This window comes from Haematobia irritans, chromosome 1, assembly GCF_050003625.1.
Source record: "Haematobia irritans isolate KBUSLIRL chromosome 1, ASM5000362v1, whole genome shotgun sequence".
Classification (NCBI taxonomy): Eukaryota; Metazoa; Arthropoda; class Insecta; order Diptera; family Muscidae; genus Haematobia; species Haematobia irritans.
This window is the reverse complement of record NC_134397.1, coordinates 218,920,823-218,943,059: the sequence shown is the minus strand read 5'-3', so window position 1 is coordinate 218,943,059 and position 22,237 is coordinate 218,920,823. Positions and strand designations below refer to the sequence as shown.

The window sequence follows — 22,237 nt, the reverse complement described above, 5'->3', positions numbered from 1 at the left end:
TCCACTTGAAGCTTGGCTCAAGTAACCTGAAAAAAGTATGCCCGGTTCCAAAGATTTTGTTTTTACTTTAAAAATTTTGGTATTGATTCCGAGCCAAAGAAGCGGAGAATACAAGTAAGGATACTTTCAAGACACAATTCTCTAGGAAGCAAATTTCAATTTTTAGCTTTTTCAGCATTTTTATACCCTCCACCATAGGATGGGGGGTATATTAACTTTGTCATTCCGTTTGTAACACCTTCGAAATATTGCTCTAAGAACCCATAAAGTATATATATTCTGGGTCGTGGTGAAATTCTGAGTCGATCTAAGCATGTCCGTCCGTCCGTCCGTCTGTTGAAATCACGCTAACTTCCGAACGAAACAAGCTATCGACTTGAAACTTGGCACAAGTAGTTGTTATTGATGTAGGTCGGATGGTATTGCAAATGGGCCATATCGGTCCACTTTTACGTATAGCCACCATATAAACGGACCCTCAGATTTGGCTTGGGGAGCCTCTAACAGAAGCGTATTTCATCCGATCCAGCTGAAATTTGGTACATGGTGTTAGTATATGGTATCTAACAACGATGCCAAAATTGGTCCACATCGGTCCATGATTATATATAGCCCCCATATATAAACCGATCCACAGATTTGGCTTGCGAAGCCTCTAAGAGAATCAAATTTCATCCGATCCGGCTGAAATTTGGTACATGGTGTTAGTATATGGTATCTAACAACCATGCCAAAATTGGTCCACATCGGTCCATAATTATATATAGCCCCCATATAAACCGATCCCCAGATTTGGCTTGCAGAGCCTCTAAGAAAAGCAAATTTCATCCGATCCGGCTGAAATTTGGTACATGGTGTTAGTATATGGTATCTAACAACCATGCCAAAATTGGTCCACATCGGTCCATAATTATTTATAGCCCCCATATAACCCGATCCCCAGATTTGGCTTGCAGAGCCTCTAAGAAAAGCAAATTTCATCCGATCCGGCTGAAATTTGGTACATGGTGTCAGCATATGATCTCTAACAACCATGCAAAAATTCGTCCACATCGATCCATAATTATATATAGCCCCCATATAAACCCATCCCCCGATTTGGCTTGCAGAGCCTCTAAGAGAAGCAAATTTCATGCGACGCAGCTGAAATTTGGTACATGGTGTCACCATTTGATCTCTAACAATCATGCCAAAATTGGTCCACATCGGTCTATAATTATATATAGCCCCCATATAAACCGATCCCCAGATTTGGCTTGCGGAGCTTCTAAGAGAAGCAAATTTCATCCGATCCGGCTGAAATTTGGTACATGGTGTCAGCATATGATCTCTAACAACCATGCAAAAATTCGTCCACATCGATCCATAATTATATATAGCCCCCATATAAACCGATCCCCAGATTTGGCTTGCAGAGCCTCTAAGAGAAGCAAGTTTCATCCGATCCGACTGAAATTTGGTACATGGTGTCAGCATATGATCTCTAACAACCATGCAAAAATTCGTCCACATCGATCCATAATTATATATAGCCCCCATATAAACCGATCCCCAGATTTGGCATGCAGAGCCTCTAAGAGAAGCAAATTTCATTCGATCCGTCTGAATTTTGGTGCATGGTGTCAGCATATGATCTCTAACAACCATGCAAAAATTCGTCCATCCGATCGGGATGAAATTTGCTTCTTTTAGAAGGGGTGAAATTTGGTACATGGTGTTAGTATATGGTCTCTAATGACCATGCAAAAATTGGTCCACATCGGTCCATAATTATATATAGCCCCCATACAAACCGATCACCAGATTTGACCTCCGGAGCCTCTTGGAAGACCAAAATTCATCTGATTCAGTTGAAATTTAGTACGTGGTGTTCATATATGGCCTCAAACACCCTTGTGCAGAGAAGGAATTGATCACCTCAAACATGTTTCAATAGCAAAATGTTATTTTTGGACGGGGAACATGTAACATGTTTGCCAAGTAATTCGATTGTGTCTTTAGTACACTTACAACCTAATCCACGGTGGAGGGTACATAAGATTCGGCCTGGCCGAACTTACGACTGTATATAATTGTTATATTACAACCGAACGGCGTTACATATTACGTGTGAAACCACGTAAAGAAGTTTCTAATAAATCATAGCCGATAATACTTTTTCACTATTCGGCCAAATCGGGGATTGAAACCAAAAAAAATCATTAAAAATTAATTTTTTTCTACATTCTTGAAATTAATTAATCCAATCCCGAAAATTTTAGTATCAATCTTAGTTTTAATTGGCCATCAAAATATATTTGCAATTGAAAACTCACCTCAACTGTGTTGGCACTAAATCCACTACGGCTCCACTCAATATCGATACACAGAGACCAGGCAACATAACAAACAAAATAAAACTAACTACAATAGCTATGGGTTCCATAAGCCAATGTAAAATGATGCCACAGATAGCGGATATAACCAACAGCAAGATAATCGTTAGCTTACGGCCTAAAGGATTTATGATAGAGCCCAGAACAAAATAGGCACCCAAATAGACCAAACCAAATGTAATGGAATCGATGTAAGATTTTCTAGTTATGGTATCATCACAGACCTGCAAAGTAAAAAAAAATCAAAATTTATCTGCCTCATGTAGATAGAACTTAATTTGTATGTTATTTCTAAATGAAGTTTTTGAATTTCACGAACTTAAAAAACATGGTAAGTTGATTTAACATAGCCCATTAGGCCTAAATACCCACTTACCGTGTCAGTTCCATTGGAAGCCTGTTGATCTATGGACGCATCGATAACCTGGCAAATACTCATTCTTGTATCTTCATCAACGGATCCCAATTTATTTTGAATTGCTGGATACCATAGACCCATACCAGAGTTACTGGAAGAATTACAACTTGATGCAATTTCTTTTACTAAATTTGAGATTAATTTTTACTTACACAAAGAACACTCCACACATAACCGTACAACAAACAACAAAATTTGTCAGATGAGGCTTCCTGAACAAGGGCTTGGTATCCACCCACATCTGTTTCATTATCTGACCACTAAAAATAAAATTTCATTCTATTAAGATTTGTCACATAAACTAAATGACAAAAAAGTTTTTCAAAGAAAGACATTTAAGACATACAGAATTATCTTAAGAGACATAAACTAGGTATATGGCAACCCGAGTAACAATTTTCTCAAAGATCAGACGTTTGCTCTCTCAATAAAAGAGAGCACTTTAAGGAGAATCAGTGTTGTCAGTATTTTTCCGCCTCTTGTCCTCACATTTGGACACTTTAGTAAAAAAAAATTGTCATATTTTTATTTCTATAGAAAATTTTTTCAAAACATTTATTTCTATAGAAAACTTTCTTAAAATTTTAATTCTATAGAAACATTTTATTTCTATAGAAAATTTTGTCAAAATTTTTTGTCTATAGAATATTTTGTCAACATTTTATTTCTGTAGAAAATTTTGTTAAAATTCTATTTATATAGAAAATTATGTCAACATTTTATATCTATAGAATATTTTGTTAAAATTTTATTTCTATAGAAAATTTAGTCACAAATTTATTTTTATAGAAAATTTTGCCAAATTTTATTTCTCTAGAAAATTTTGTCAAAATTTTATTTCTATAAATAATTTTGACAACATTTTATTTCTATGGAAAATTTTGTCAAAATTTTATTTCTATTGAAAATTTCGTCAAAATTTTATTTCTATAGAAAATTTAATCAAAACTTCATTTCTATAGAAAATATTGTAAAAATTTTATTTCTATAAAAAATTTTGTCAAAATATTATTTCTATAGAAAATTTTGTCAAAATGTTATTTCAATAGAATTTTTTGTAAAATTTTTAGTTCTATAGAAAATTCTGTCAAAATTTTAATTCTTTAGAAAATGTTGTCAAAATTTTATTTCTATAGAAAATTTTGTCAAGATTTTATTTCTATATAAAATTTTTTCAACATTTTATTTCTATAGGGAATTTTGTCAAAATTTTATTTCTATAGAAAATTTTGTCAAGATTTTATTTCTAATGCAAATTTTATAGAAATAAAATCTTGACAAAATTTTCTATAGAAATAAAATTTTGTCAAGATTTTATTTCTATAAAAAATTTTGACAAAATTTTATTTCTATAGAACATTTTGTGAAAAATTTATTTTTTGGAAAGTTTTGTCAAAATGTTATTTCTATAGAAAATGCTCCCAGATTTGATTCTTATATAAAATTTTGTCAAATTTTTATTTCTATAGAAAATTTTGTCAAAATTTTATTTCTATAGAAAAATTTTTCAACATTTTATTTCTATAGGGAATTTTGTCAAAATTTTATTTCTATAGGAAATTTTGTCAAAATTTCATTTCTATAGACATTTTTGTCAAAATTTTATTTCTATAGAAAATATTGTTAAAATTTTATTTCACCTAAGTAATGCTACACGCAAAAAAATAATTCTTTCCTCCCAAACGAAATTTTAGACAAACAAAGTTCGTTTATCATTTTCTTTTCGCTGCAAGGAAGTGTATTTGGAAGAAAAGTATATACTTTTTGTGATAAACGTTTATACTTTTCCAGGATGTAAAAACAATTTCATAAAGACAAACTCAAAAAAAAAAAAAAAACAAACAAACATTATTTTCTTGCTAATTGCATTTTCCCTCACATCCACGAGGTTTTTTAGTTCTTAACACCTTTTCCTGTAATACCAACAATGTAGAAGAAATTATACGATTTTATAAATTTTTAAAATTTTTTTACCTTTCGCCTGGACGGAGAATCGAACCGCGGACCATGCACTTTGTAAGCTAACACACTAACCACTGAGCTATGTACCTGTTATGGTCATCAATAGATAAATATCCATATAAGTTATATTTATATAGCATAGCTTGCGGCGCCCACGAACCGAATAAACAAAGTTTATTTAACAGAAACAAACATTTAGTTTGGCACCGTGGTGCAGTGGTTACTACGTCCGACTTGCATGCCAAGGGTCGTGGGTTCGATCCCAGCTTCGACCAAAGTTTTTTTTTTGTTTTTTTTTTTTGTTTTACATATATTACAGATATGTTCGGAATATTCCGAAAAAATGTTCAATATTACATTGTAGTATATTAAATTTTGAACTGTAAAATGTTTCTTATTAAAGACCTAAAGTCAGAGAAGAACATTGTTTGATATAAACGAAATGGACTGTGTTGTTGTTTCAAACATAACATTTTTTATTTGAAAAAATAAAAATTTTGTAACAAACGCATTTTTTTGGTGATAAAAGTTTAACATTTTCGAAGCAATTCAAAAAACTCTAACAAAAGAAAAACGTTTTCGGTACACGTTTCCCAAACGTTTTTTTTTTTTTCTTTGCGTGTAGTGACATTTCTGATTGTTTAACATAAAGCTTCAGATTTAAAGGTTCACTGTAATGTGGAACGCCATTCGGATTCGCTATAAAAAAAGGTAAATTTCCAATGAGCTTAATGTAGAATCGGGCAGCAGTGTAAAAGAGAAGCTCACGACTGTGGTATCATAATGGACTGAATAGTCTAAGTGAGCCTGAAATATCGGGCTGTCACTACACCTAACCTCACCTATAGAAAATTTTGTTAAAATTTTCTATAGGTGAGGTTGTCAATTTTTTATTTCTGTAGAAAATTATGTCAAAATGTTATTTCTACAGAAAATTATATCAAAATTTAATTTCTTTAGAATATTTTGTCAAAACTTTATTTCTATAAAAGATTTTATCAAAATGTTATTTCTATAGAAAATTTTGTCAAAATGTTATTTCTGTTGAAAATTTTGTCAATATTTTATTTTTATAGAATTTTTTGTCAAATTTTTATTTCTATAGAAAATTCTGTCAAAATTTTATTTCTATAAAAAAATTTTTTTTATTTTTATTACTATAGAAAATTTTTGTTAAAATATTATTTCTATAAAAAATGTTGTGATAATTTTATTTATATAGAAAATTTTGTCAAGATTTTATTTCTATTGAAAATTTTGTCAAAATTTTAAGTCTATAGAAAATTCTGTCAAAATTTTATTTCTATAAAAAGTGTTGTCAAACTTTTATTTCTATAGAAAGTTTTGTCAGAATTTTATTTCTATAGAAAATTTGACAAAATTGTATTTGTATAGAAAATTTTTATCCAAATTTTATATCGTTTTGTTTGTTATTGTTGGCTTCTCTTCAATCGTTATTGTTGTTTTGATCTCAGCTTAAAGCCATGCATTGACTAAACTACAAGTGTAGCTTAACCAACAGAGGAAAAGTATGCTTGTCAAATTTATTTGGGCAAAGTCCTATAGACTGCAAGATGGTTGGAGGTCCAGCTGTTTCGGAATTACCACATTCCTCATCAGCATCCTCTACTTGCAGCAAAACTATCAACCAATTATCAGAATAAATTCGGGTAATTCACTCAACCCAAAGTGAACTACACTTGAACCTCCCGAAAAAGGGTTTGATAGTCGGCTACTGCCAAAACAAATTTGCCAGCATATCTCTTTTTCTTTGCCAAACTCAAATCATCGATCAGTGCTCCTTCTACACCCTCAAGAAGTGAAGTCGGCTTATATGGGGGTATTACCAAATGGACCGATAAAAACTTAATCCGATACACGTTTTTGTGAGCCTAAAATACCAGAATATTTACAATTTCAGGCAAATCAGATAAAAACTACGGTTTCTAGTAACCCAAGGAGTTAAATCGGGAGATCGTTCTTATGGGGGCTATACTAAAATATGGACCGGTACTCACTGTTTTCGGCACACCTCTTTATGACCCGAAGATACCTCTAGATTTCCTATTTCAGGCAAATAGGATAAAAACTTCGGATTCTAGAAGCCCAAGAAGTAAAATCGGGAAACCGGTCTATATGGGGGCCATACCAAAATATGGACTCACCATTTTCGGCACACCTCTTTATGGTCCTAAAAAACCTCTAGATTTCCAATTTCAGGTAAATTGAATAAAAACTGCGGTTTCTATAAGCCCAAGAAGTTAAATTGGGAGATCGGTCTATATGGGGGCTATACCAAAATATGGACCGATACTCACAATTTTTGGCACACATATTTGTGGTCCTACAATACTTCTAGATGTCCAATTTCTATAGAAAATTTTGTCAAAATGTTATTTCTATAGAATTTTTTGTAAAATTTTTAGTTCTATAGAAAATTCTGTCAAAATTTTAATTCTTTAGAAAATGTTGTCAAAATTTTATTTCTATAGAAAATTTTGTCAAGATTTTATTTCTATAGAAAATATTGACAAAATTTTATTTTTATAGAACATTTTGTGAAAAATTTATTTTTTGGAAAGTTTTGTCAAAATTTTATTTCTATAGAAAATGCTCCCAAATTTGATTCTTATATAAAATTTTGTCAAATTTTTATTTCTATAGAAAATTTTGTCAAAATTTTATTTCTATAGAAAAAATTTTCAACATTTTATTTCTATAGGATAAAAACTTCGGATTCTAGAAGCTCAAGAAGTAAAATCGGGAAATCGGTCTATATGGAGGCTATACCAAAATATGGACTCACCATTTTCGGCACACCTCTTTATGGTCCTAAAAAACCTCTAGATTTCCAATTTCAGGTAAATTGAATAAAAACTGCGGTTTCTATAAGCCCAAGAAGTTAAATTGGGAGATCGGTCTATATGGGGGATATACCAAAATATGGACCGATACTTACAATTTTTGGCACACGTATTTGTGGTCCTACAATACCTCTAGATTTCCAATTTCAGGTAAATTGAATAAAAACTGCGGTTTCTATAAGCCCAAGAAGTAAAATAGGGAGATCGGTCTATATGGGCGCTATACCAAAACATGGACCGATATAGCCCATCTTCGAACTTGACCTGTCTGCAGACAAAAAATTAGTTTATACAAAATTTCAACACGATTGCTTTATTATTGAAGACTGTAGCGTGATTACAACAGGCAGACAGACAGACAGACGGTCATGGTTATATCGTCTCAGAATTTCTCCCTGATCAAGAATATATATACTTTATATAGTCGGAAATCGATATTTCGATGTGTTACAAACGGAATGATAAACTTATTATACACCCGTCACCATTCTATGGTGGTGGGTATAAAAATTATGAAAATTTTATTTCTATAAAAATTTTTGTCAAAAATTTATTTCTATAGAAAATATTGTTAAAATTTTATTTCTATAGAAAATTTTGTCATAATTCTACAGAAATTATGTCAAAATTTTATTTCTATAGAAATGAATGTTTCACAAAATCTGCCAATACATCTAGAATTTGGCCAATCTATCAAACAGTAAAAATCTATCATTTTAGATGGAATTCTACCAACTATGGCCACCGTGGATCGCCTTCCAAATATTCGAGAAATGAAAATGGGCGTTCGGTCACCATGTATTTATGATCGAAAATTTATTTCTAAATACTAATGTAATAAAATTGCTAACATCCAATCAATATGACGATGAACCATCATCATCATTTCTATATTTATGGGATATATTGTCGAAATCAGTGACAAACACTGATGAGAGGACAATATTTAGGCCTGTGTCCTAGGGAAACAATTTTGAAGTTGTAGAAAAATAATAAATAAATTAGTGCTTGGGCCTACTAAACAAAAATCCTGCTTCCGTTTCTAGTCCAAAAAGTTCATTTGCACCCTTTGTATGCTGTGAAATAAAGTAGAGTAAAGTCGATTGTTTTTAATTTTGACAATTTGCTGTGTTTCTTTTTTAATAATCATGTAGAAAATATGAATAAAAATAATTTCAGGTAAACCATTATTTATTATGCTGAACCGATTTCGAAAAATCCCCATAAAAACCACCATGGAAATTTCCCTAACATAAAAATATCGTCCCCACTCACGAAAAATATTATAGAAAAATCCCCGATACTGGCAACACTCGGGAGAATCAACGATCTCTACTCTCTTTATATTATATTGAAAGAGCAAATGTCTTGTCTTCTTACACGCAGAGAAGGAATATGATCACCTCAACCATGTTTCAAGAGCAAAATGTTATTTTTGGATGGTGACCACGTAACAATGTTGTGTTCTCGCCAAACATAAAATGGTTTGCGAAAACAGATACATCATTTTCGAGAAAATAACATGGCTGCGACAAAAATGTTACATGGTCACCATCCTCTGAGTGTAAGAAAATTGTTACTAGGATTGCCATTTGTACCCATTCTTTAAAGACGACATATTCTAGATCGGTGAAAAAACATTGTTGTTTGCATATAAACATCAATACTTACAATGACTTTGATGTCTGTATCAATTTGTCCGTTTCCATTGGACTTTCATCGTACATCTTGTGGACATTTAGTTCAGCCAATGTTTTTCCCGTATTCAATTTTGCTATCCAATCAGTTGCCTTAAAGGCTTCGTCATATTTTCGTATGGTCATAAGAATTCTAGGACTATCGGGCAGACGGGTCATAATAAGGATTGAAATGAATCCTGGTAGAATATTGAATATGGTTAACAAACGCCATGGACGGAAAGTAAAATCATCGGTTATATCCATAGACCAATCCATGGATAATAATAGCCAAGCTACGGCGGGAACATATGTCATGGCCAATGCTACAAACATACTGGTGAAATTGATGACCACTGGTCTGTGTCGTATGGACACAAACTCCCCCAAATAGGCATAGGTTGTAGAAGATGCTCCTGCGATACTAAAATTATAATTCCCATTACTCAAGATCGATATGAATATAGATTCTTTGGGGATACTTACAATACTCCCACCACAAAGCGGAGAAATACAAAAAACCAATAATTAGGTATAAATATCGATATCAAAGATACCAGATTACCAATGAATGTAGTGTACACGAGAATCGGTTTTCTGCCATACATATCACACAGATATCCCCAAACATATGATGAACATAAAATACCTTTGGAAAAAAATAAAAATAAACTTTATTCAATTAATTCAGATTTTTATTTAAACGTTAATAATTTTATATTTTGTAAAGAAAATGTCTTTTTAAGAGCGAAGTGCCTACAACTCGACAGGAATAGAAAAACTGTGGAACAAGCGACAACCGTCTTTAGTCTCCATCCAAATATCAAATGATAGAATTGATAATTCAAAAGCTACACTGAGAAAAAATTGACCTAATATGAAAGATTATACAATCAAAATTTGCATGCAGTTTACACAATATTAATGACGAATTTCTTAAAAGTAAAGAAATTTTAATTAAAACAATGTTCAATAAATTTAGGGCAAGGTTCATTGAAATTTTGATTCCCTTCGTTAAAGTGGTATGTCCTTGAAGTAAGGCGAATTTTCCTTATAGTAAAAAAACAATTTGGATTTAATAAATTATCTTTAAATTAACCGAGTATTGAACCTTTGGATTAAAGACAATCAATTTTCAAATATAGGCTTATATTTATTTTTTGTTTATGCAAATTAAGAACATTTTTCTACATTGAAATATCTGTTATAAGTTTTAAACTCCCGTGTAAAAATTGGGGGATCTAATTAGATATGATTAGATCTCAAAATTGGCCCCTTTAGATCAAAGTAGATTTACCCAGATATGATGAGACAAAATAAGATATAAGTATATATAATTCCATATATGACGAGATATTGCATCAGATCCAACCATATGCAGGCATAGATATAATTATATGTAAGACATTAGATCTAGGCCAATATTGAGATCTGATCAGATCTAATTCCATAGTAATTAGATATGATTAGATCTTACCATTTTTCGGATCTAGTCATATCTAATCGTATCAAATTAGATCTCTCGATTTTTACTCGGGCTGGCATTTTTTAGCACATGAATTGCATTGTTACTATTCTACTTTTATACCCTCCACCATGCGATGGGGGTATATTAACTTTGTCATTCCGTTTGTAACACATCGAAATATTGCTCTAAGACCCTATTAAGTATACATATTCAGGGTCATGGTTAAATTCTGAGTCGATCTGGGCATGTCCGTCCGTCCGTCTGTTGAAATCACGCTAACTTCCGAACGAAACAAGAGCTATACTCTTGAAACTTGGCACAATTAGTTGTTATTGTTGTAGGTCGGATGGTATTGCAAATGGGCCATATCGGTCCACTTTTACGTATAGCCCCCATATAAACGGACCCCCAAATTTGGCTTGCGATTGCTCCTAGAGAAGCAAATTTCATCCGATCCGGCTGATATTTGGTACATGGTATTGGTATATGTTCTCTAATGACCATACAAAAATTGGTCCACATCGGTCCATAATTATATATAGCCCCCATATAAACCGATCCCCCGATTTCGCTTGCGGAGCCTATAAGAGAAGTAAATTTCATCCGATCCGTCTGACATTTGGTACATGGTGTTGGTATATGGTCTCTAACAACCATGCAAAAATTGGTCCACATCGGTCCATAATTATATATAGCCCCCATATAAACCGATCCACCGATTTGGCTTGCCGAGCCTATAAGAGAAGCAAATTTCATCCGATCCGGCTGACATTTGGTACATGGTGTTGGTATATGGTCTCTAACAACCATGCAAAAATTGGTCCACATCGGTCCATAATTATATATAGCCCCCATATAAACCGATCCCCCGATTTGGCTTGCGGAGCCTCTAAGAAAAGCAAATTTCATCCGATCCGGCTGAAATTTGGTACATGGTGTTAGTATATAGTCTCTAACAACCATGCAAAAATTGGTCCACATCGGTTCATAATTATATATAGCCCCCATATAAACCGATCCCCCGATTTGGCTTGCGGAGCCTCTAAGAGAACCAAATTTAATCCAATCCGGCTGAAATTTGGTACATGGTGATTGTATATGATCTCTAATGACCATGCAAAAATTGGTCCACATCGGTCCATAATTATATATAGCCCCCATATAAACCGATCCCCCGATTTGGCTTGCGGAGTCTCTAAGAGAAGCAAATTTCATCCGATCCGACTGAAATTTGGTACATGGTGTTAGTATATGGTCTCTAACAACTATGCAAAAATTGGTCTACATCGGTCAATAATTATATATAGCCCCCATATAAACCGATCCCCCGATTTGGCTTGCAGAGCCTCTAAAAGAAGCAAATTTCATCCGATCGGGGTGAAATTTGGTACATGGTGTCAGCACATGATCTCTAACAACCATGCAAAAATTCGTCCACATCGATCCATAATTATATATAGCCCCCATATAAACCGATCCCCCGATTTGGCTTGCCGAGCCTATAAGAGAAGCAAATTTCATCCGATCCGGCTGACATTTGGTACATGGTGTTGGTATATGGTCTCTAACAACCATGCAAAAATTGGTCCACATCGGTCCATAATTATATATAGCCCCCATATAAACCGATCCCCCGATTTGGCTTGCCGAGCCTATAAGAGAAGCAAATTTCATCCGATCCGGCTGACATTTGGTACATGGTGTTGGTATATGGTCTCTAACAACCATGCAAAAATTGGTCCACATCGGTTCATCATTATATATAGCCCCCATATAAACCGATCCCCCCGATTTGGCTTGCGGAGCCTCTAAGAGAAGCAAATTTCATCCGATCCGGCTGAAATTTGGTACATGGTATTGGTATATGTTCTCTAAGGACCATGCAAAAATTGTATATAGCCCCCATATAAATCGATTCCCAGATTTGTCCTCCGGAGCCTCTTGGAGGAGCAGAATTCATCCGATCCGGTTGAAATTTGGAACATGGTGTTAGAATGTGGTCTCTAACAAACACGCAAGAATTGGTCCATATCGGTCCATAATTATATATAGCCCCCATATAAACCGTTCCCAAGATTTGAGGAGGAGCAAAATTTATCCGATCCGGTTGAAATTTGCAACGTGGTGTTAGTATAAGGCCACTAATAACCATGCCAAAATTGGTCCATATCGGTCTATAGTTATATATAGCCGATCCCCAATCACACAAAAATTTGTCAATATCGGTTCATAATCATGGTTGCCACTCGAGCCAAAAATAATCTACCAAAATTTTATTTTTATAGAAAACATTGTCAAATTATTATTTCTATAGATTTTTTTCAAAATTTTATTTCTATAGAAAAATTTTTCCAAATTTTACTTCTATAGAAAATGTTGTAAAAATTTTATTTTGTCAAAATTTTATTTCTATAGAAACTTTAAACTTAATTATATACGCATTTAATTGGCCTTTTTTAGTTTAATATATACCACGTATGGAATACGTGGAATTTGCCCGCTTGATCTGCAAATCAGGAAGACAGCCGAGGTAATACTCATGAGACTGAAGATCTTGGACTTACTCGAAAACACGGCATGCAGACACACGGAACTTGTTGCTTCAGTTGGGCAACGCTTAAGTACGGACTATATACATTAGCGTAGCTAGACAATTTTCCTAGGGAGGGCTATAGCCCCCCTAGCTAAAACTTTATAGACTGAACTTACTAATGTTTTATTTCATAAAATTGAATAAAAAAATAAACATCAAAATAACTCGACAATCAATTTGTAATAAAGCAACTAAAAGTACCCTACGGGAAATTGGTGCAAATTGCCACTGACGGACCTATCACAGAACTAGTACCTTTGCTCCAGTTAGTTGCAATTTTCACATTTAGTGAAATAAAATTATCAGAATAACCTTTTGTTCGACATATTTCAAAAGTTTTTTTTTTCATTTCGGGTTCGATTAGGAGCCCAAATTGAAAGAGATTTCTAAGAGTTTGTCCGAGACTGGTTCCAGAGGACCTGTATATGGGTTGCTCCTGCTAAATTGTCCCAGGACGTGTCCTTTGGGATGAGTCCAAGACGCGTCCTAAAATGTAAGTTTACTCCGTCAATGACAAACCCATGTTAAAGTGGACGGTCCCTTCCATACGTTTTGATCAGAACTGGGAATGATCCATACACACCAGGGACTAGTCCTGTACCAGTTCTGTGGTTGATCCATTTCCCGTAGGTTAGTTCCACACTTTTCCCAGCAAAAAATTGAAAGTTGTTCTAAAGGCACAACTTTAAAAGCACTTCCAAGAATGTCTTCACAAAGAAGTTAACTATTTTAACTACAAAGGAAGTTTTTTACTTCATTTTTTTTATATTTTAATGCGTAATTTTTTGTTTTCTTTTTTCAAATAGTTTAAAAAAGGAGTAAGAATAAATAAAATGGTACAAATTATTCAAATTTTGCCACAAAAATGCTAAATCCATTATAGAAAAATCGATAATATTTGAAAATATTCGGGGGAAAACGTGGACATTCGTTCTATGACAAGTTCATATTACATTCATCGCTTCTCCGCCAATTTTGTACCACTTCCAGACCCAAAAAGAACATTGTCACTTCTTTTTTGGCGACGCGTTTTTGCAGCATTACTAAGATATTAATTTATGAAAGAATAGTTTTAATATCAATTACTATTTTTTATTCAACTAAATCATAAGTTCAACCACAGCTTTATTTCATAAATATCAGACTTCTACCACAACCCAAGTAATTCGATTGTGCATGAAAGTCTTTAGTGGAACTTTGTGCATTGTACGAGTATATACTTGTTTAATTTTTATAAAAATGTAAAATCGTAAATATGTTTTCAAATTCTGGGGGGGCTAAAATTTTTCTGGGGCGTCTAAGCCCCCTCCCCAGAGGCCTTCCTACGCTTATGACTATATGGCGACTCGGCATGTATATTAAGGCAGGCTAAGATTCATTCTCCCAAGTATAGGAGGAAAAGCGTATAATTTTTAGAGATCTGAACATTTATACGGACGGATCGAAAAAGGCTGAAGGCACGGGCAGTGGTATCTACTGCGAGGAGCTAGGAATCAAGGAGTCATATGGAATGGACAACGCATGCAGCATCTTTCAGGCGGAGGTATTTGCTACTGCCAAAGCTGCGGAGCTCCTGTTGATGAGGCCGATATTCAGAAGCGATATCTGCCTTTTCATCGACAGTCAGACAGCAATGAAGACCTTAGTTAATACGAACATAACGTCAAAGGTAGTCAGCCGCTGTCGTAGAGAACTCAGAGTTCTCGCTGAACAGCATAATATAACTCTGTGCTGTTTTGATGAAATTGATGAAATTTTGCAGACTTAAAGGGTGATGAAAAAATAGTTTACTATGTGCAAACTTTGATGACGATCGGTTTGTAAAAAAGCGCAGCGTGACTCCATTTGTCGAAATCGGTCGATTCATATGTATATATGTTTACTAGAAATTTCAATATAAATATATGATTAAATCCACACATATTATTTTTATGCAAAACTTGTATTCCAAACATAATATATTCTAACATATGTCACAAATATTTTATGCGTAGCTGACAGCCTAAGTAGCTAATGCTAGATTTTTCTCTATTATTCTTATATTTACTATAAGTTTAATAAATAAATAAATAAATAAATAATATTTTATGCTAATTTAGGAACATTATATTTTTGTACTTAAAAATATTATATTTAAAAAATTCAGCCCGTAACTCATTTTGTTCACATACTAAAAAAAGTGAACCCCTAAAGCCATTTTATTGTAGAAAATTTTATTGAGTTTAAAAATTGTTTGTGTACTTTAGTTAAATGTGCTAAAAACAAGTATATACAGCAGTAAGTTCGGCCGGGCCGAATCTTAAATACCCACCACCATGAACCAAATATTAGGCTTTCCTTTGAAATTTCAGGAGGGCTTGAGGACACTTCCGGAAGATAAATTTAAAGATTTCACCTATGAGGACTATATCAGATTCTGGATTTATAAAAACCATTTTTGTTTGAGTTTTAGAGGAATTATTAACATCTCTTGTAAGTGTGCAAGAAAATTATAAAATAACGTCTTGATTTGAAATTTTAAATCTGTAGATTTTCACCCGAGAAGTAAAATTTGGAAATTTTACATTGAGTTTCAAGCAATTTTCATGATTAGTTGGCCTTCTACACCCTCAAGAAGTGAAGTCGGTCTATATGGAGGCATTACCAAATGGACCGATAAAAACTTAATCCGATCACCTTGTTGTGAGCCTAAAATACCAGAATATTTACAATTTCAGGCAAATCAGATAAAAACTACGGTTTCTAGAAACCCAAGGAGTTAAATCGGGAAATCGTTCTTATGGGGGCTATACTAAAATATGGACCGATACTCACCGTTTTCGGCACACCTCTTTATGGCCCGAAAATACCTCTAGATTTCCAATTTCAGGCAAATTGGATAAAAACTTTGGATTCTAGAAGCCCAAGAAGTAAAATCGGGAAATCGGTCTATGTGGGGGCTATACCAAAATATGAACCGATACTCACCATTTCCGGCACACCTATTTATGGTCCTAAAACACATCTAGATTTCCAATTTCAGGCAAATTGGATAAAAACTACGGTTTCTATAAGCCCAAGACCCCAAATCGGGAGGTCTGTTTATATGGGCACCATACCAAAACATGGACCTATGCTCACCATTTTTGGCACACCTCTTTACGGTTCTAAAGTACCTCTCGATTTCCAAATTCAGATAAATTGGATAAAAACTGCGGTTTCTATAAGCCCAAGAAGTAAAATCGGGAGATCGGTCTATAGGGGGCTATACCAAAACATGGACCGATACTCACCATTTTTGGCACACCTCTTTATGGTCATAAAATACCTCTAGATTTAAAATTTCAGGCAAATTGGATAAAAACTACGATTTCTATAAGCCCAAGAAGTAAAATCGGGAGATCGGTCTATATGGGGGCTATACCAAAATATGGATCGATACTCACAATTTTTGGCACACGTATTTCTGGTCCTACAATACCTCTAGATTTCCAATTTCAGATAAATTGAATAAAAACTGCGGTTTCTATAAGCCCAAGAAGTAAAATCGGGAGATCGGTCCATATGGGGGCTATACCAAAACATGGACCGGTACTCACCATTTTTGGCACATCTCTTTATGGTCATAAAATACCTCTAGATTTCAAATTTCAGGCAAATTGAATAAAAACTGCGGTTTCTATAAGCCCAAGAAGTAAAATCGGGAGATCGGTCTATATGGGGGCTATACCAAAATATGGATCGATACTCACAATTTTTGGCACACGTATTTGTGGTCCTACAATACCTCTAGATTTCCAATTTCAGGCAAATTGGATAAAAACTACGATTTCTATATGCCCAAGACCCCAAATCGGGAGGTCGGTTTATATGGGGACTATATCAAAACCTGGACCGATATAGCCCATTTTCGAACTTGATCTGCCTGCAGACAAAAGACGAGTTTGTGCAAAATTTCAGCACGATTGCTTCATTATTGAAGACTGTAGCGTGATTACAACAGAAAGCCAGACAGACAGCCAGACAGACAGCCAGACAGACAGCCAGACTGACAGCCAGACAGACAGCCAGACAGCCAGACAGACAGACAGACAGACAGACGGACATCGTTATATGGTCTTAGAATTTCTCCCTGATCAAGAATATATATACTTTATATAGTCGGAAATCGATATTTCGATGTGTTACAAACTGAATGACAAACTTATTATACCCCCGTCACCATTCTATGGTGGTGGGTATAAAAAGGGGAGAAAATATAAATAAATGAAGCATCAATATTTACTAAATTCGTGTTTGCCACAAAATAGTTCAAAATTGTTTAAAAAATTTTCAAATAATGCGTCCATCATGAACTTCGTAGTACCATACGAAGGCATTTTTGAAGCCTAATTTTTCCTTCAAACTTCGAAATTTTCTTGAGCAAGTGAAAAAAATTAAATACGTCTATGAAATTTTCTTGAATTTGTCGAAAAATATTTTCTTATTTTTGTGAAATCCGCGTGACATCTGCGTTTGTAATATAGTTTAGTTAAAATTGTTCTAAAATTAACCAATTGGTGGGTTCACTGTTTGAACCCTTTTTGAACCAATGTTTGTTTGAGTGCACCTGAACATATGGAAAACATACTTTTCTACCCGTGTATAACATCTCAAGCTCAATCAACGAGTAATAAACAAATCCAGAAAAAATGCGAAAATTTTTGGAACTACGTATTTTTTCGGAGTTCTAGTTTTATTTATAGCTACACCCTCAAAAAAATATCGCTTCTGTAACATATACCCCAAAAACATTTTGCTTCAAGCATATATGTTTTCAGCTTACTCTCTACGTCTCTCTTTCTAAACACATATATGTTTATAGGCTATTTCTAAATTAATATATGTTTGCATCTAAGCATATTATATTTACAAAGATCTTATGTCCCAAACATAATATGTTCTAACATATTCACATATATGTCCCAAACATGTTATGCTAGTTTATGAACATTATATGCTTGCACTTAAAAATATTGTGTTAAAAAATTTGAGTTCCAAACATATGATGTTTACACCCAAACATATGAAAAACAGTCTTTTTCGTCCGTGTAGCAACCCCATTGTTAAGTATATTATTGAGTTTATCTAGCCGACTATTTACATTTATTTTGAAATGTTACTCCATCCAGAATTGATTTACTGCACCTTGAATTGTTTATATATAACCCATAGAAAATTTTGATGCCAACGTAATGCAATAAAATCGTTTATTTAGCACATGCATAGTAATAGCGTTCTTTTTAACTATTAAAACAAAAACAGTTAAAAAGTCCGATTTTCTGTTTGCAAATCCAAGACTTAGCATTTCAAATATTTAATCAATTATATAGATTATATGAAATCACTAAATACACCGGGACAAAAAACACATAGTCTCAAAATCTCGAAATCAGTACAAGTACAAGTACGAAACAAGTACTCTGAAAAATCTTTTGTCGTGAGGCCAAATATTTTATGTCCTTAAAATACGAATGCGAATTGTGCTTAGCATAAAAAGACGCATTTCTTTGATATACATATTTTTTTTCCTAGTCCAAAAGTCGATAAACTTTCCAATGAAGTCGTTTTATACTTACAATTCAGTGATTCGATTTAAAAATGGGTATCATAACATGAAAGATTTTTTTGTGACTAAGGCCCAATCTTTAATAATTCAGAAAAATTCTTCAAAATTAATGAAATCACCTTTATTGACTTTTTGCATCTTAAATACAAAGCAAGTGAATATACAGCTAAAAGGTCGTCGGGGCCGAATCTTAAATACCCACCAACATGAATTAAATAGAAAGTTTAAAGAAACCCAAGAATTCAAATCGGGAGATCGGTCCATGTGGCGGGTTTACCAAAATATAGACCATTACACACCATATTCGACACAGCTATTTATGTTCCCAAAATACCTCTAGATATCCATTTTCAGAAATATTAAAAAAAAAAAATAAACCCAAGAAGTCAAATCAGGAGCTCGATCTATTATATAAAGCTCAAAGCATAGACCGATCAATTATTTTAGGAGTGCCGAATATGTCCGTCCGTCCGTCTGTTAAAATCACGCTAACTTCCGCACGAAACAAGCTATCGACTTGAAACTTGGCACAAGTAGTTGTTATTGATGTAGGTCCGATGGTATTGCAAATGTGACATATCGGTCCACTTTTACGTATAGCCCCCACATAAAAGGATCCCCAAATTTGGCTTGCAGACCCTCTAAGAGAAGCAAATTTCATCCGATCCGGCTGTAATTTGGTACATCCCAATAAACACAGGATGAGCGTTTTTCAAATGCAACAACTTTTCAGTTTGGGGGTAAATATAATTTTCAACATAAATTCAATTTGACTTGAAACAGCTCATCTTCAATACATCTTCATATTTTTTGCGAATTACTTCCAATTTGCCAAAATGTTGACGAAATATTTGAAAAGGTGTTGGAGATAATATGAGAAAACTTTGACAAAACACTACCCTAAAATGCAACGAAAACACCATGTGGTTTTCAATACATGTTTGTGCAACGAAGTTCGTGGTCAATTGGAAGAAATAAAAAACTTGGAAAATTTTAGACAAAAAACTGAATTTACTCCAAATAGTTTCTAATAATAGGTAAGTGAAAATAAAAAAAAACATTAAATGAAACTTTAAGGAAGACACTAAATATATATCTCTTTGCCGAAAACTAAAATTATGAATTCTAAGTTCTTGAAACATTAAAAAGCTGACCGATAAAAAATGTTGGACAATTAACTGGAACTGATTCAAATAGTTTATATAAATTGGTAAGTCTATATGAAAAATTAAATCAACACTTTAGAGAAGTCACTAAATTTAAATCTCATTGCAGAAAACTTAAATATTTTGATGCTGCATTCTTGAAACCTTAAGAGGTTGACCGATGCAAATGATGGTGGCTTATCGAAAAGAGAAAGTTTCCATAAATCAAAGTGCAACGAATTAAACTTGGTATTTATACTCTTCCATATCAACAACTACTACATGTTAATTCGCATCACATCGATATTTTAATTAACCTCGCATCATCGGTTTAATTTGTTATTTTTCGAATTGAAATTACTGGAAATTTATTCTAACTCACTGGTTATCAAGTTCCTTGCGAATTGCCCGAATTTTAATGAGTTTTACAACAATTTTGTGACACCAACGCTCTTGAGGAAATCGAATTTTGTGGTTTTCAATACATTTTGTGCCACGAAGTACGTGGTCAGTTGGAAGAAATACAAAAATTGAAATATTTTTGGCACAAGAGTAAAATTAGTCCAAAAAGCTAACTATAATTGGTAATTCAAAACAAAAAGTGAAATAAAACGTAATGGAAATCACAAAACTCGACTGCTTTGCAGAAAACTAAAATCATTGGATGTTATATTCTTGGAAGATGTTGACCGGTGAAAAAATTATGAAGGAAACAACAAAGAAAATATTCCAGAAAACTTGCAAAGTGCAACCAATTAAAAAAGTGCAACAATTCCTATATCAAGAACTTCTGGATGAAAATGTGCATTACATCAATTTACATTCCGTCATCAGTTTGATATTTTGTGAATTCCTCTTGATAGAATCTATTCTAACACGCCGGCCAGCAAATTCCTCGATATTAATTATTTCAAATTGCCAACATATTAATTAATAATTAATAAATTAATTAATAGTTATGTGACACCGACATTATGGAGGAAATGGAATTATACTTGTAAAAAGTTTAAGATATTTAAAGTTGTATTGATCGTTTTAGTTATTAATACGTTTAATAAGAAAATTATGTTTTAATTGGTATTATATTATTATTATTTTTATATATTATTAATGTTATTTTTAATATTATTATATTTTTAACGAAAAAAAATTAATAAATTATACAAAATCCCTAGAAATTTAGCGATGACTTTCAGTTAGAAATGGGATTGAATTTCATACAAATTGTGGTTAGAAAATATTCGCAACAATATTAATTTTTAATTTGTCTCACATTGAAAACTGTTTGAGAAATTATTAAGTAACGATGCATTGCAATTTGGGGATTACAATTGAGAAATTATTGCTGATGTGTTGAATTTTACTATTGAGGGTAATGTCTGTTTTTTGTTGAGAACGCGATTTTCTCAACAATTTCTCAACTTGAATATTACCCTAATCCTTTGAAAAAATGTTTGAAAAATTATTGCATTTTAGTATTTTTCAAACGTTTGTGTTTATTGGGATGGTGTTAGTATATGGTCTCTAACAACCATGCAAAAATTGGTCCGCATCGGTCCATAATTATATATAGCCCCCATATAAACCGATCCCCAGATTTGGCTTGCGGAGCCTCTAAGAGAAGAAAGTTTCGTCCGATCCGACAGAAATTTGGTACATGGTGTTAGTATATGGTCTCTAAAAGCTATACAAAAATTGGTCCACATCGGTCAATAATTATATATAGCCCCCATATAAACCGATCCCCCGATATGGCTTGCGGAGCCTCTAAGAGAAGAAAGTTTCGTCCGATCTGACTGAAATTTGGTACATGGTGTTACTATATGGTCTCTAAAAACTATGCAAAAATTGGTCCACATCGGTCAATAATTATATATAGCCCCCATATAAACCGATCCCCCGATATGGCTTGCGGAGCCTCTAAGAGAAGCACATTTCATCCGATCCGGCTAAAATTTGGTACATGGTGTTAGTACATGGTCTATAATGGCCATGCAAAAATTGGTCGAAATCGGTCCATAATTATATATAGCCCCCATATAAATCGATCCCCAGATTTGACCTCCGGAGCTCCTTGGAAGAGCAAAATTCAACCGATTCGGTTGAAATTTGGTACATGATGTTAGTATATGGTATCCAACAACCATGC

The 22,237-nt window shown here is 33.5% G+C and overlaps 1 protein-coding gene across 1 annotated transcript in view; it reads right to left on the bottom strand.

The window, feature by feature from the left end:
- The window catches only part of LOC142222602 (synaptic vesicle glycoprotein 2B-like), a 34,096-nt gene that overhangs the window by 1,048 nt on the left and 10,811 nt on the right, over positions 1-22,237 (bottom strand). Inside the window, exons 2-6 of the mRNA XM_075292817.1 lie at positions 9,782-9,944; positions 9,291-9,719; positions 2,946-3,053; positions 2,752-2,884; positions 2,316-2,599 (exon numbers count right to left, since the gene is read on the bottom strand). Of these exons, the coding sequence (XP_075148932.1) occupies positions 2,316-2,599; positions 2,752-2,884; positions 2,946-3,053; positions 9,291-9,719; positions 9,782-9,944 (1,117 nt within the window). The remainder of the gene's footprint in view (positions 1-2,315; positions 2,600-2,751; positions 2,885-2,945; positions 3,054-9,290; positions 9,720-9,781; positions 9,945-22,237) is intronic.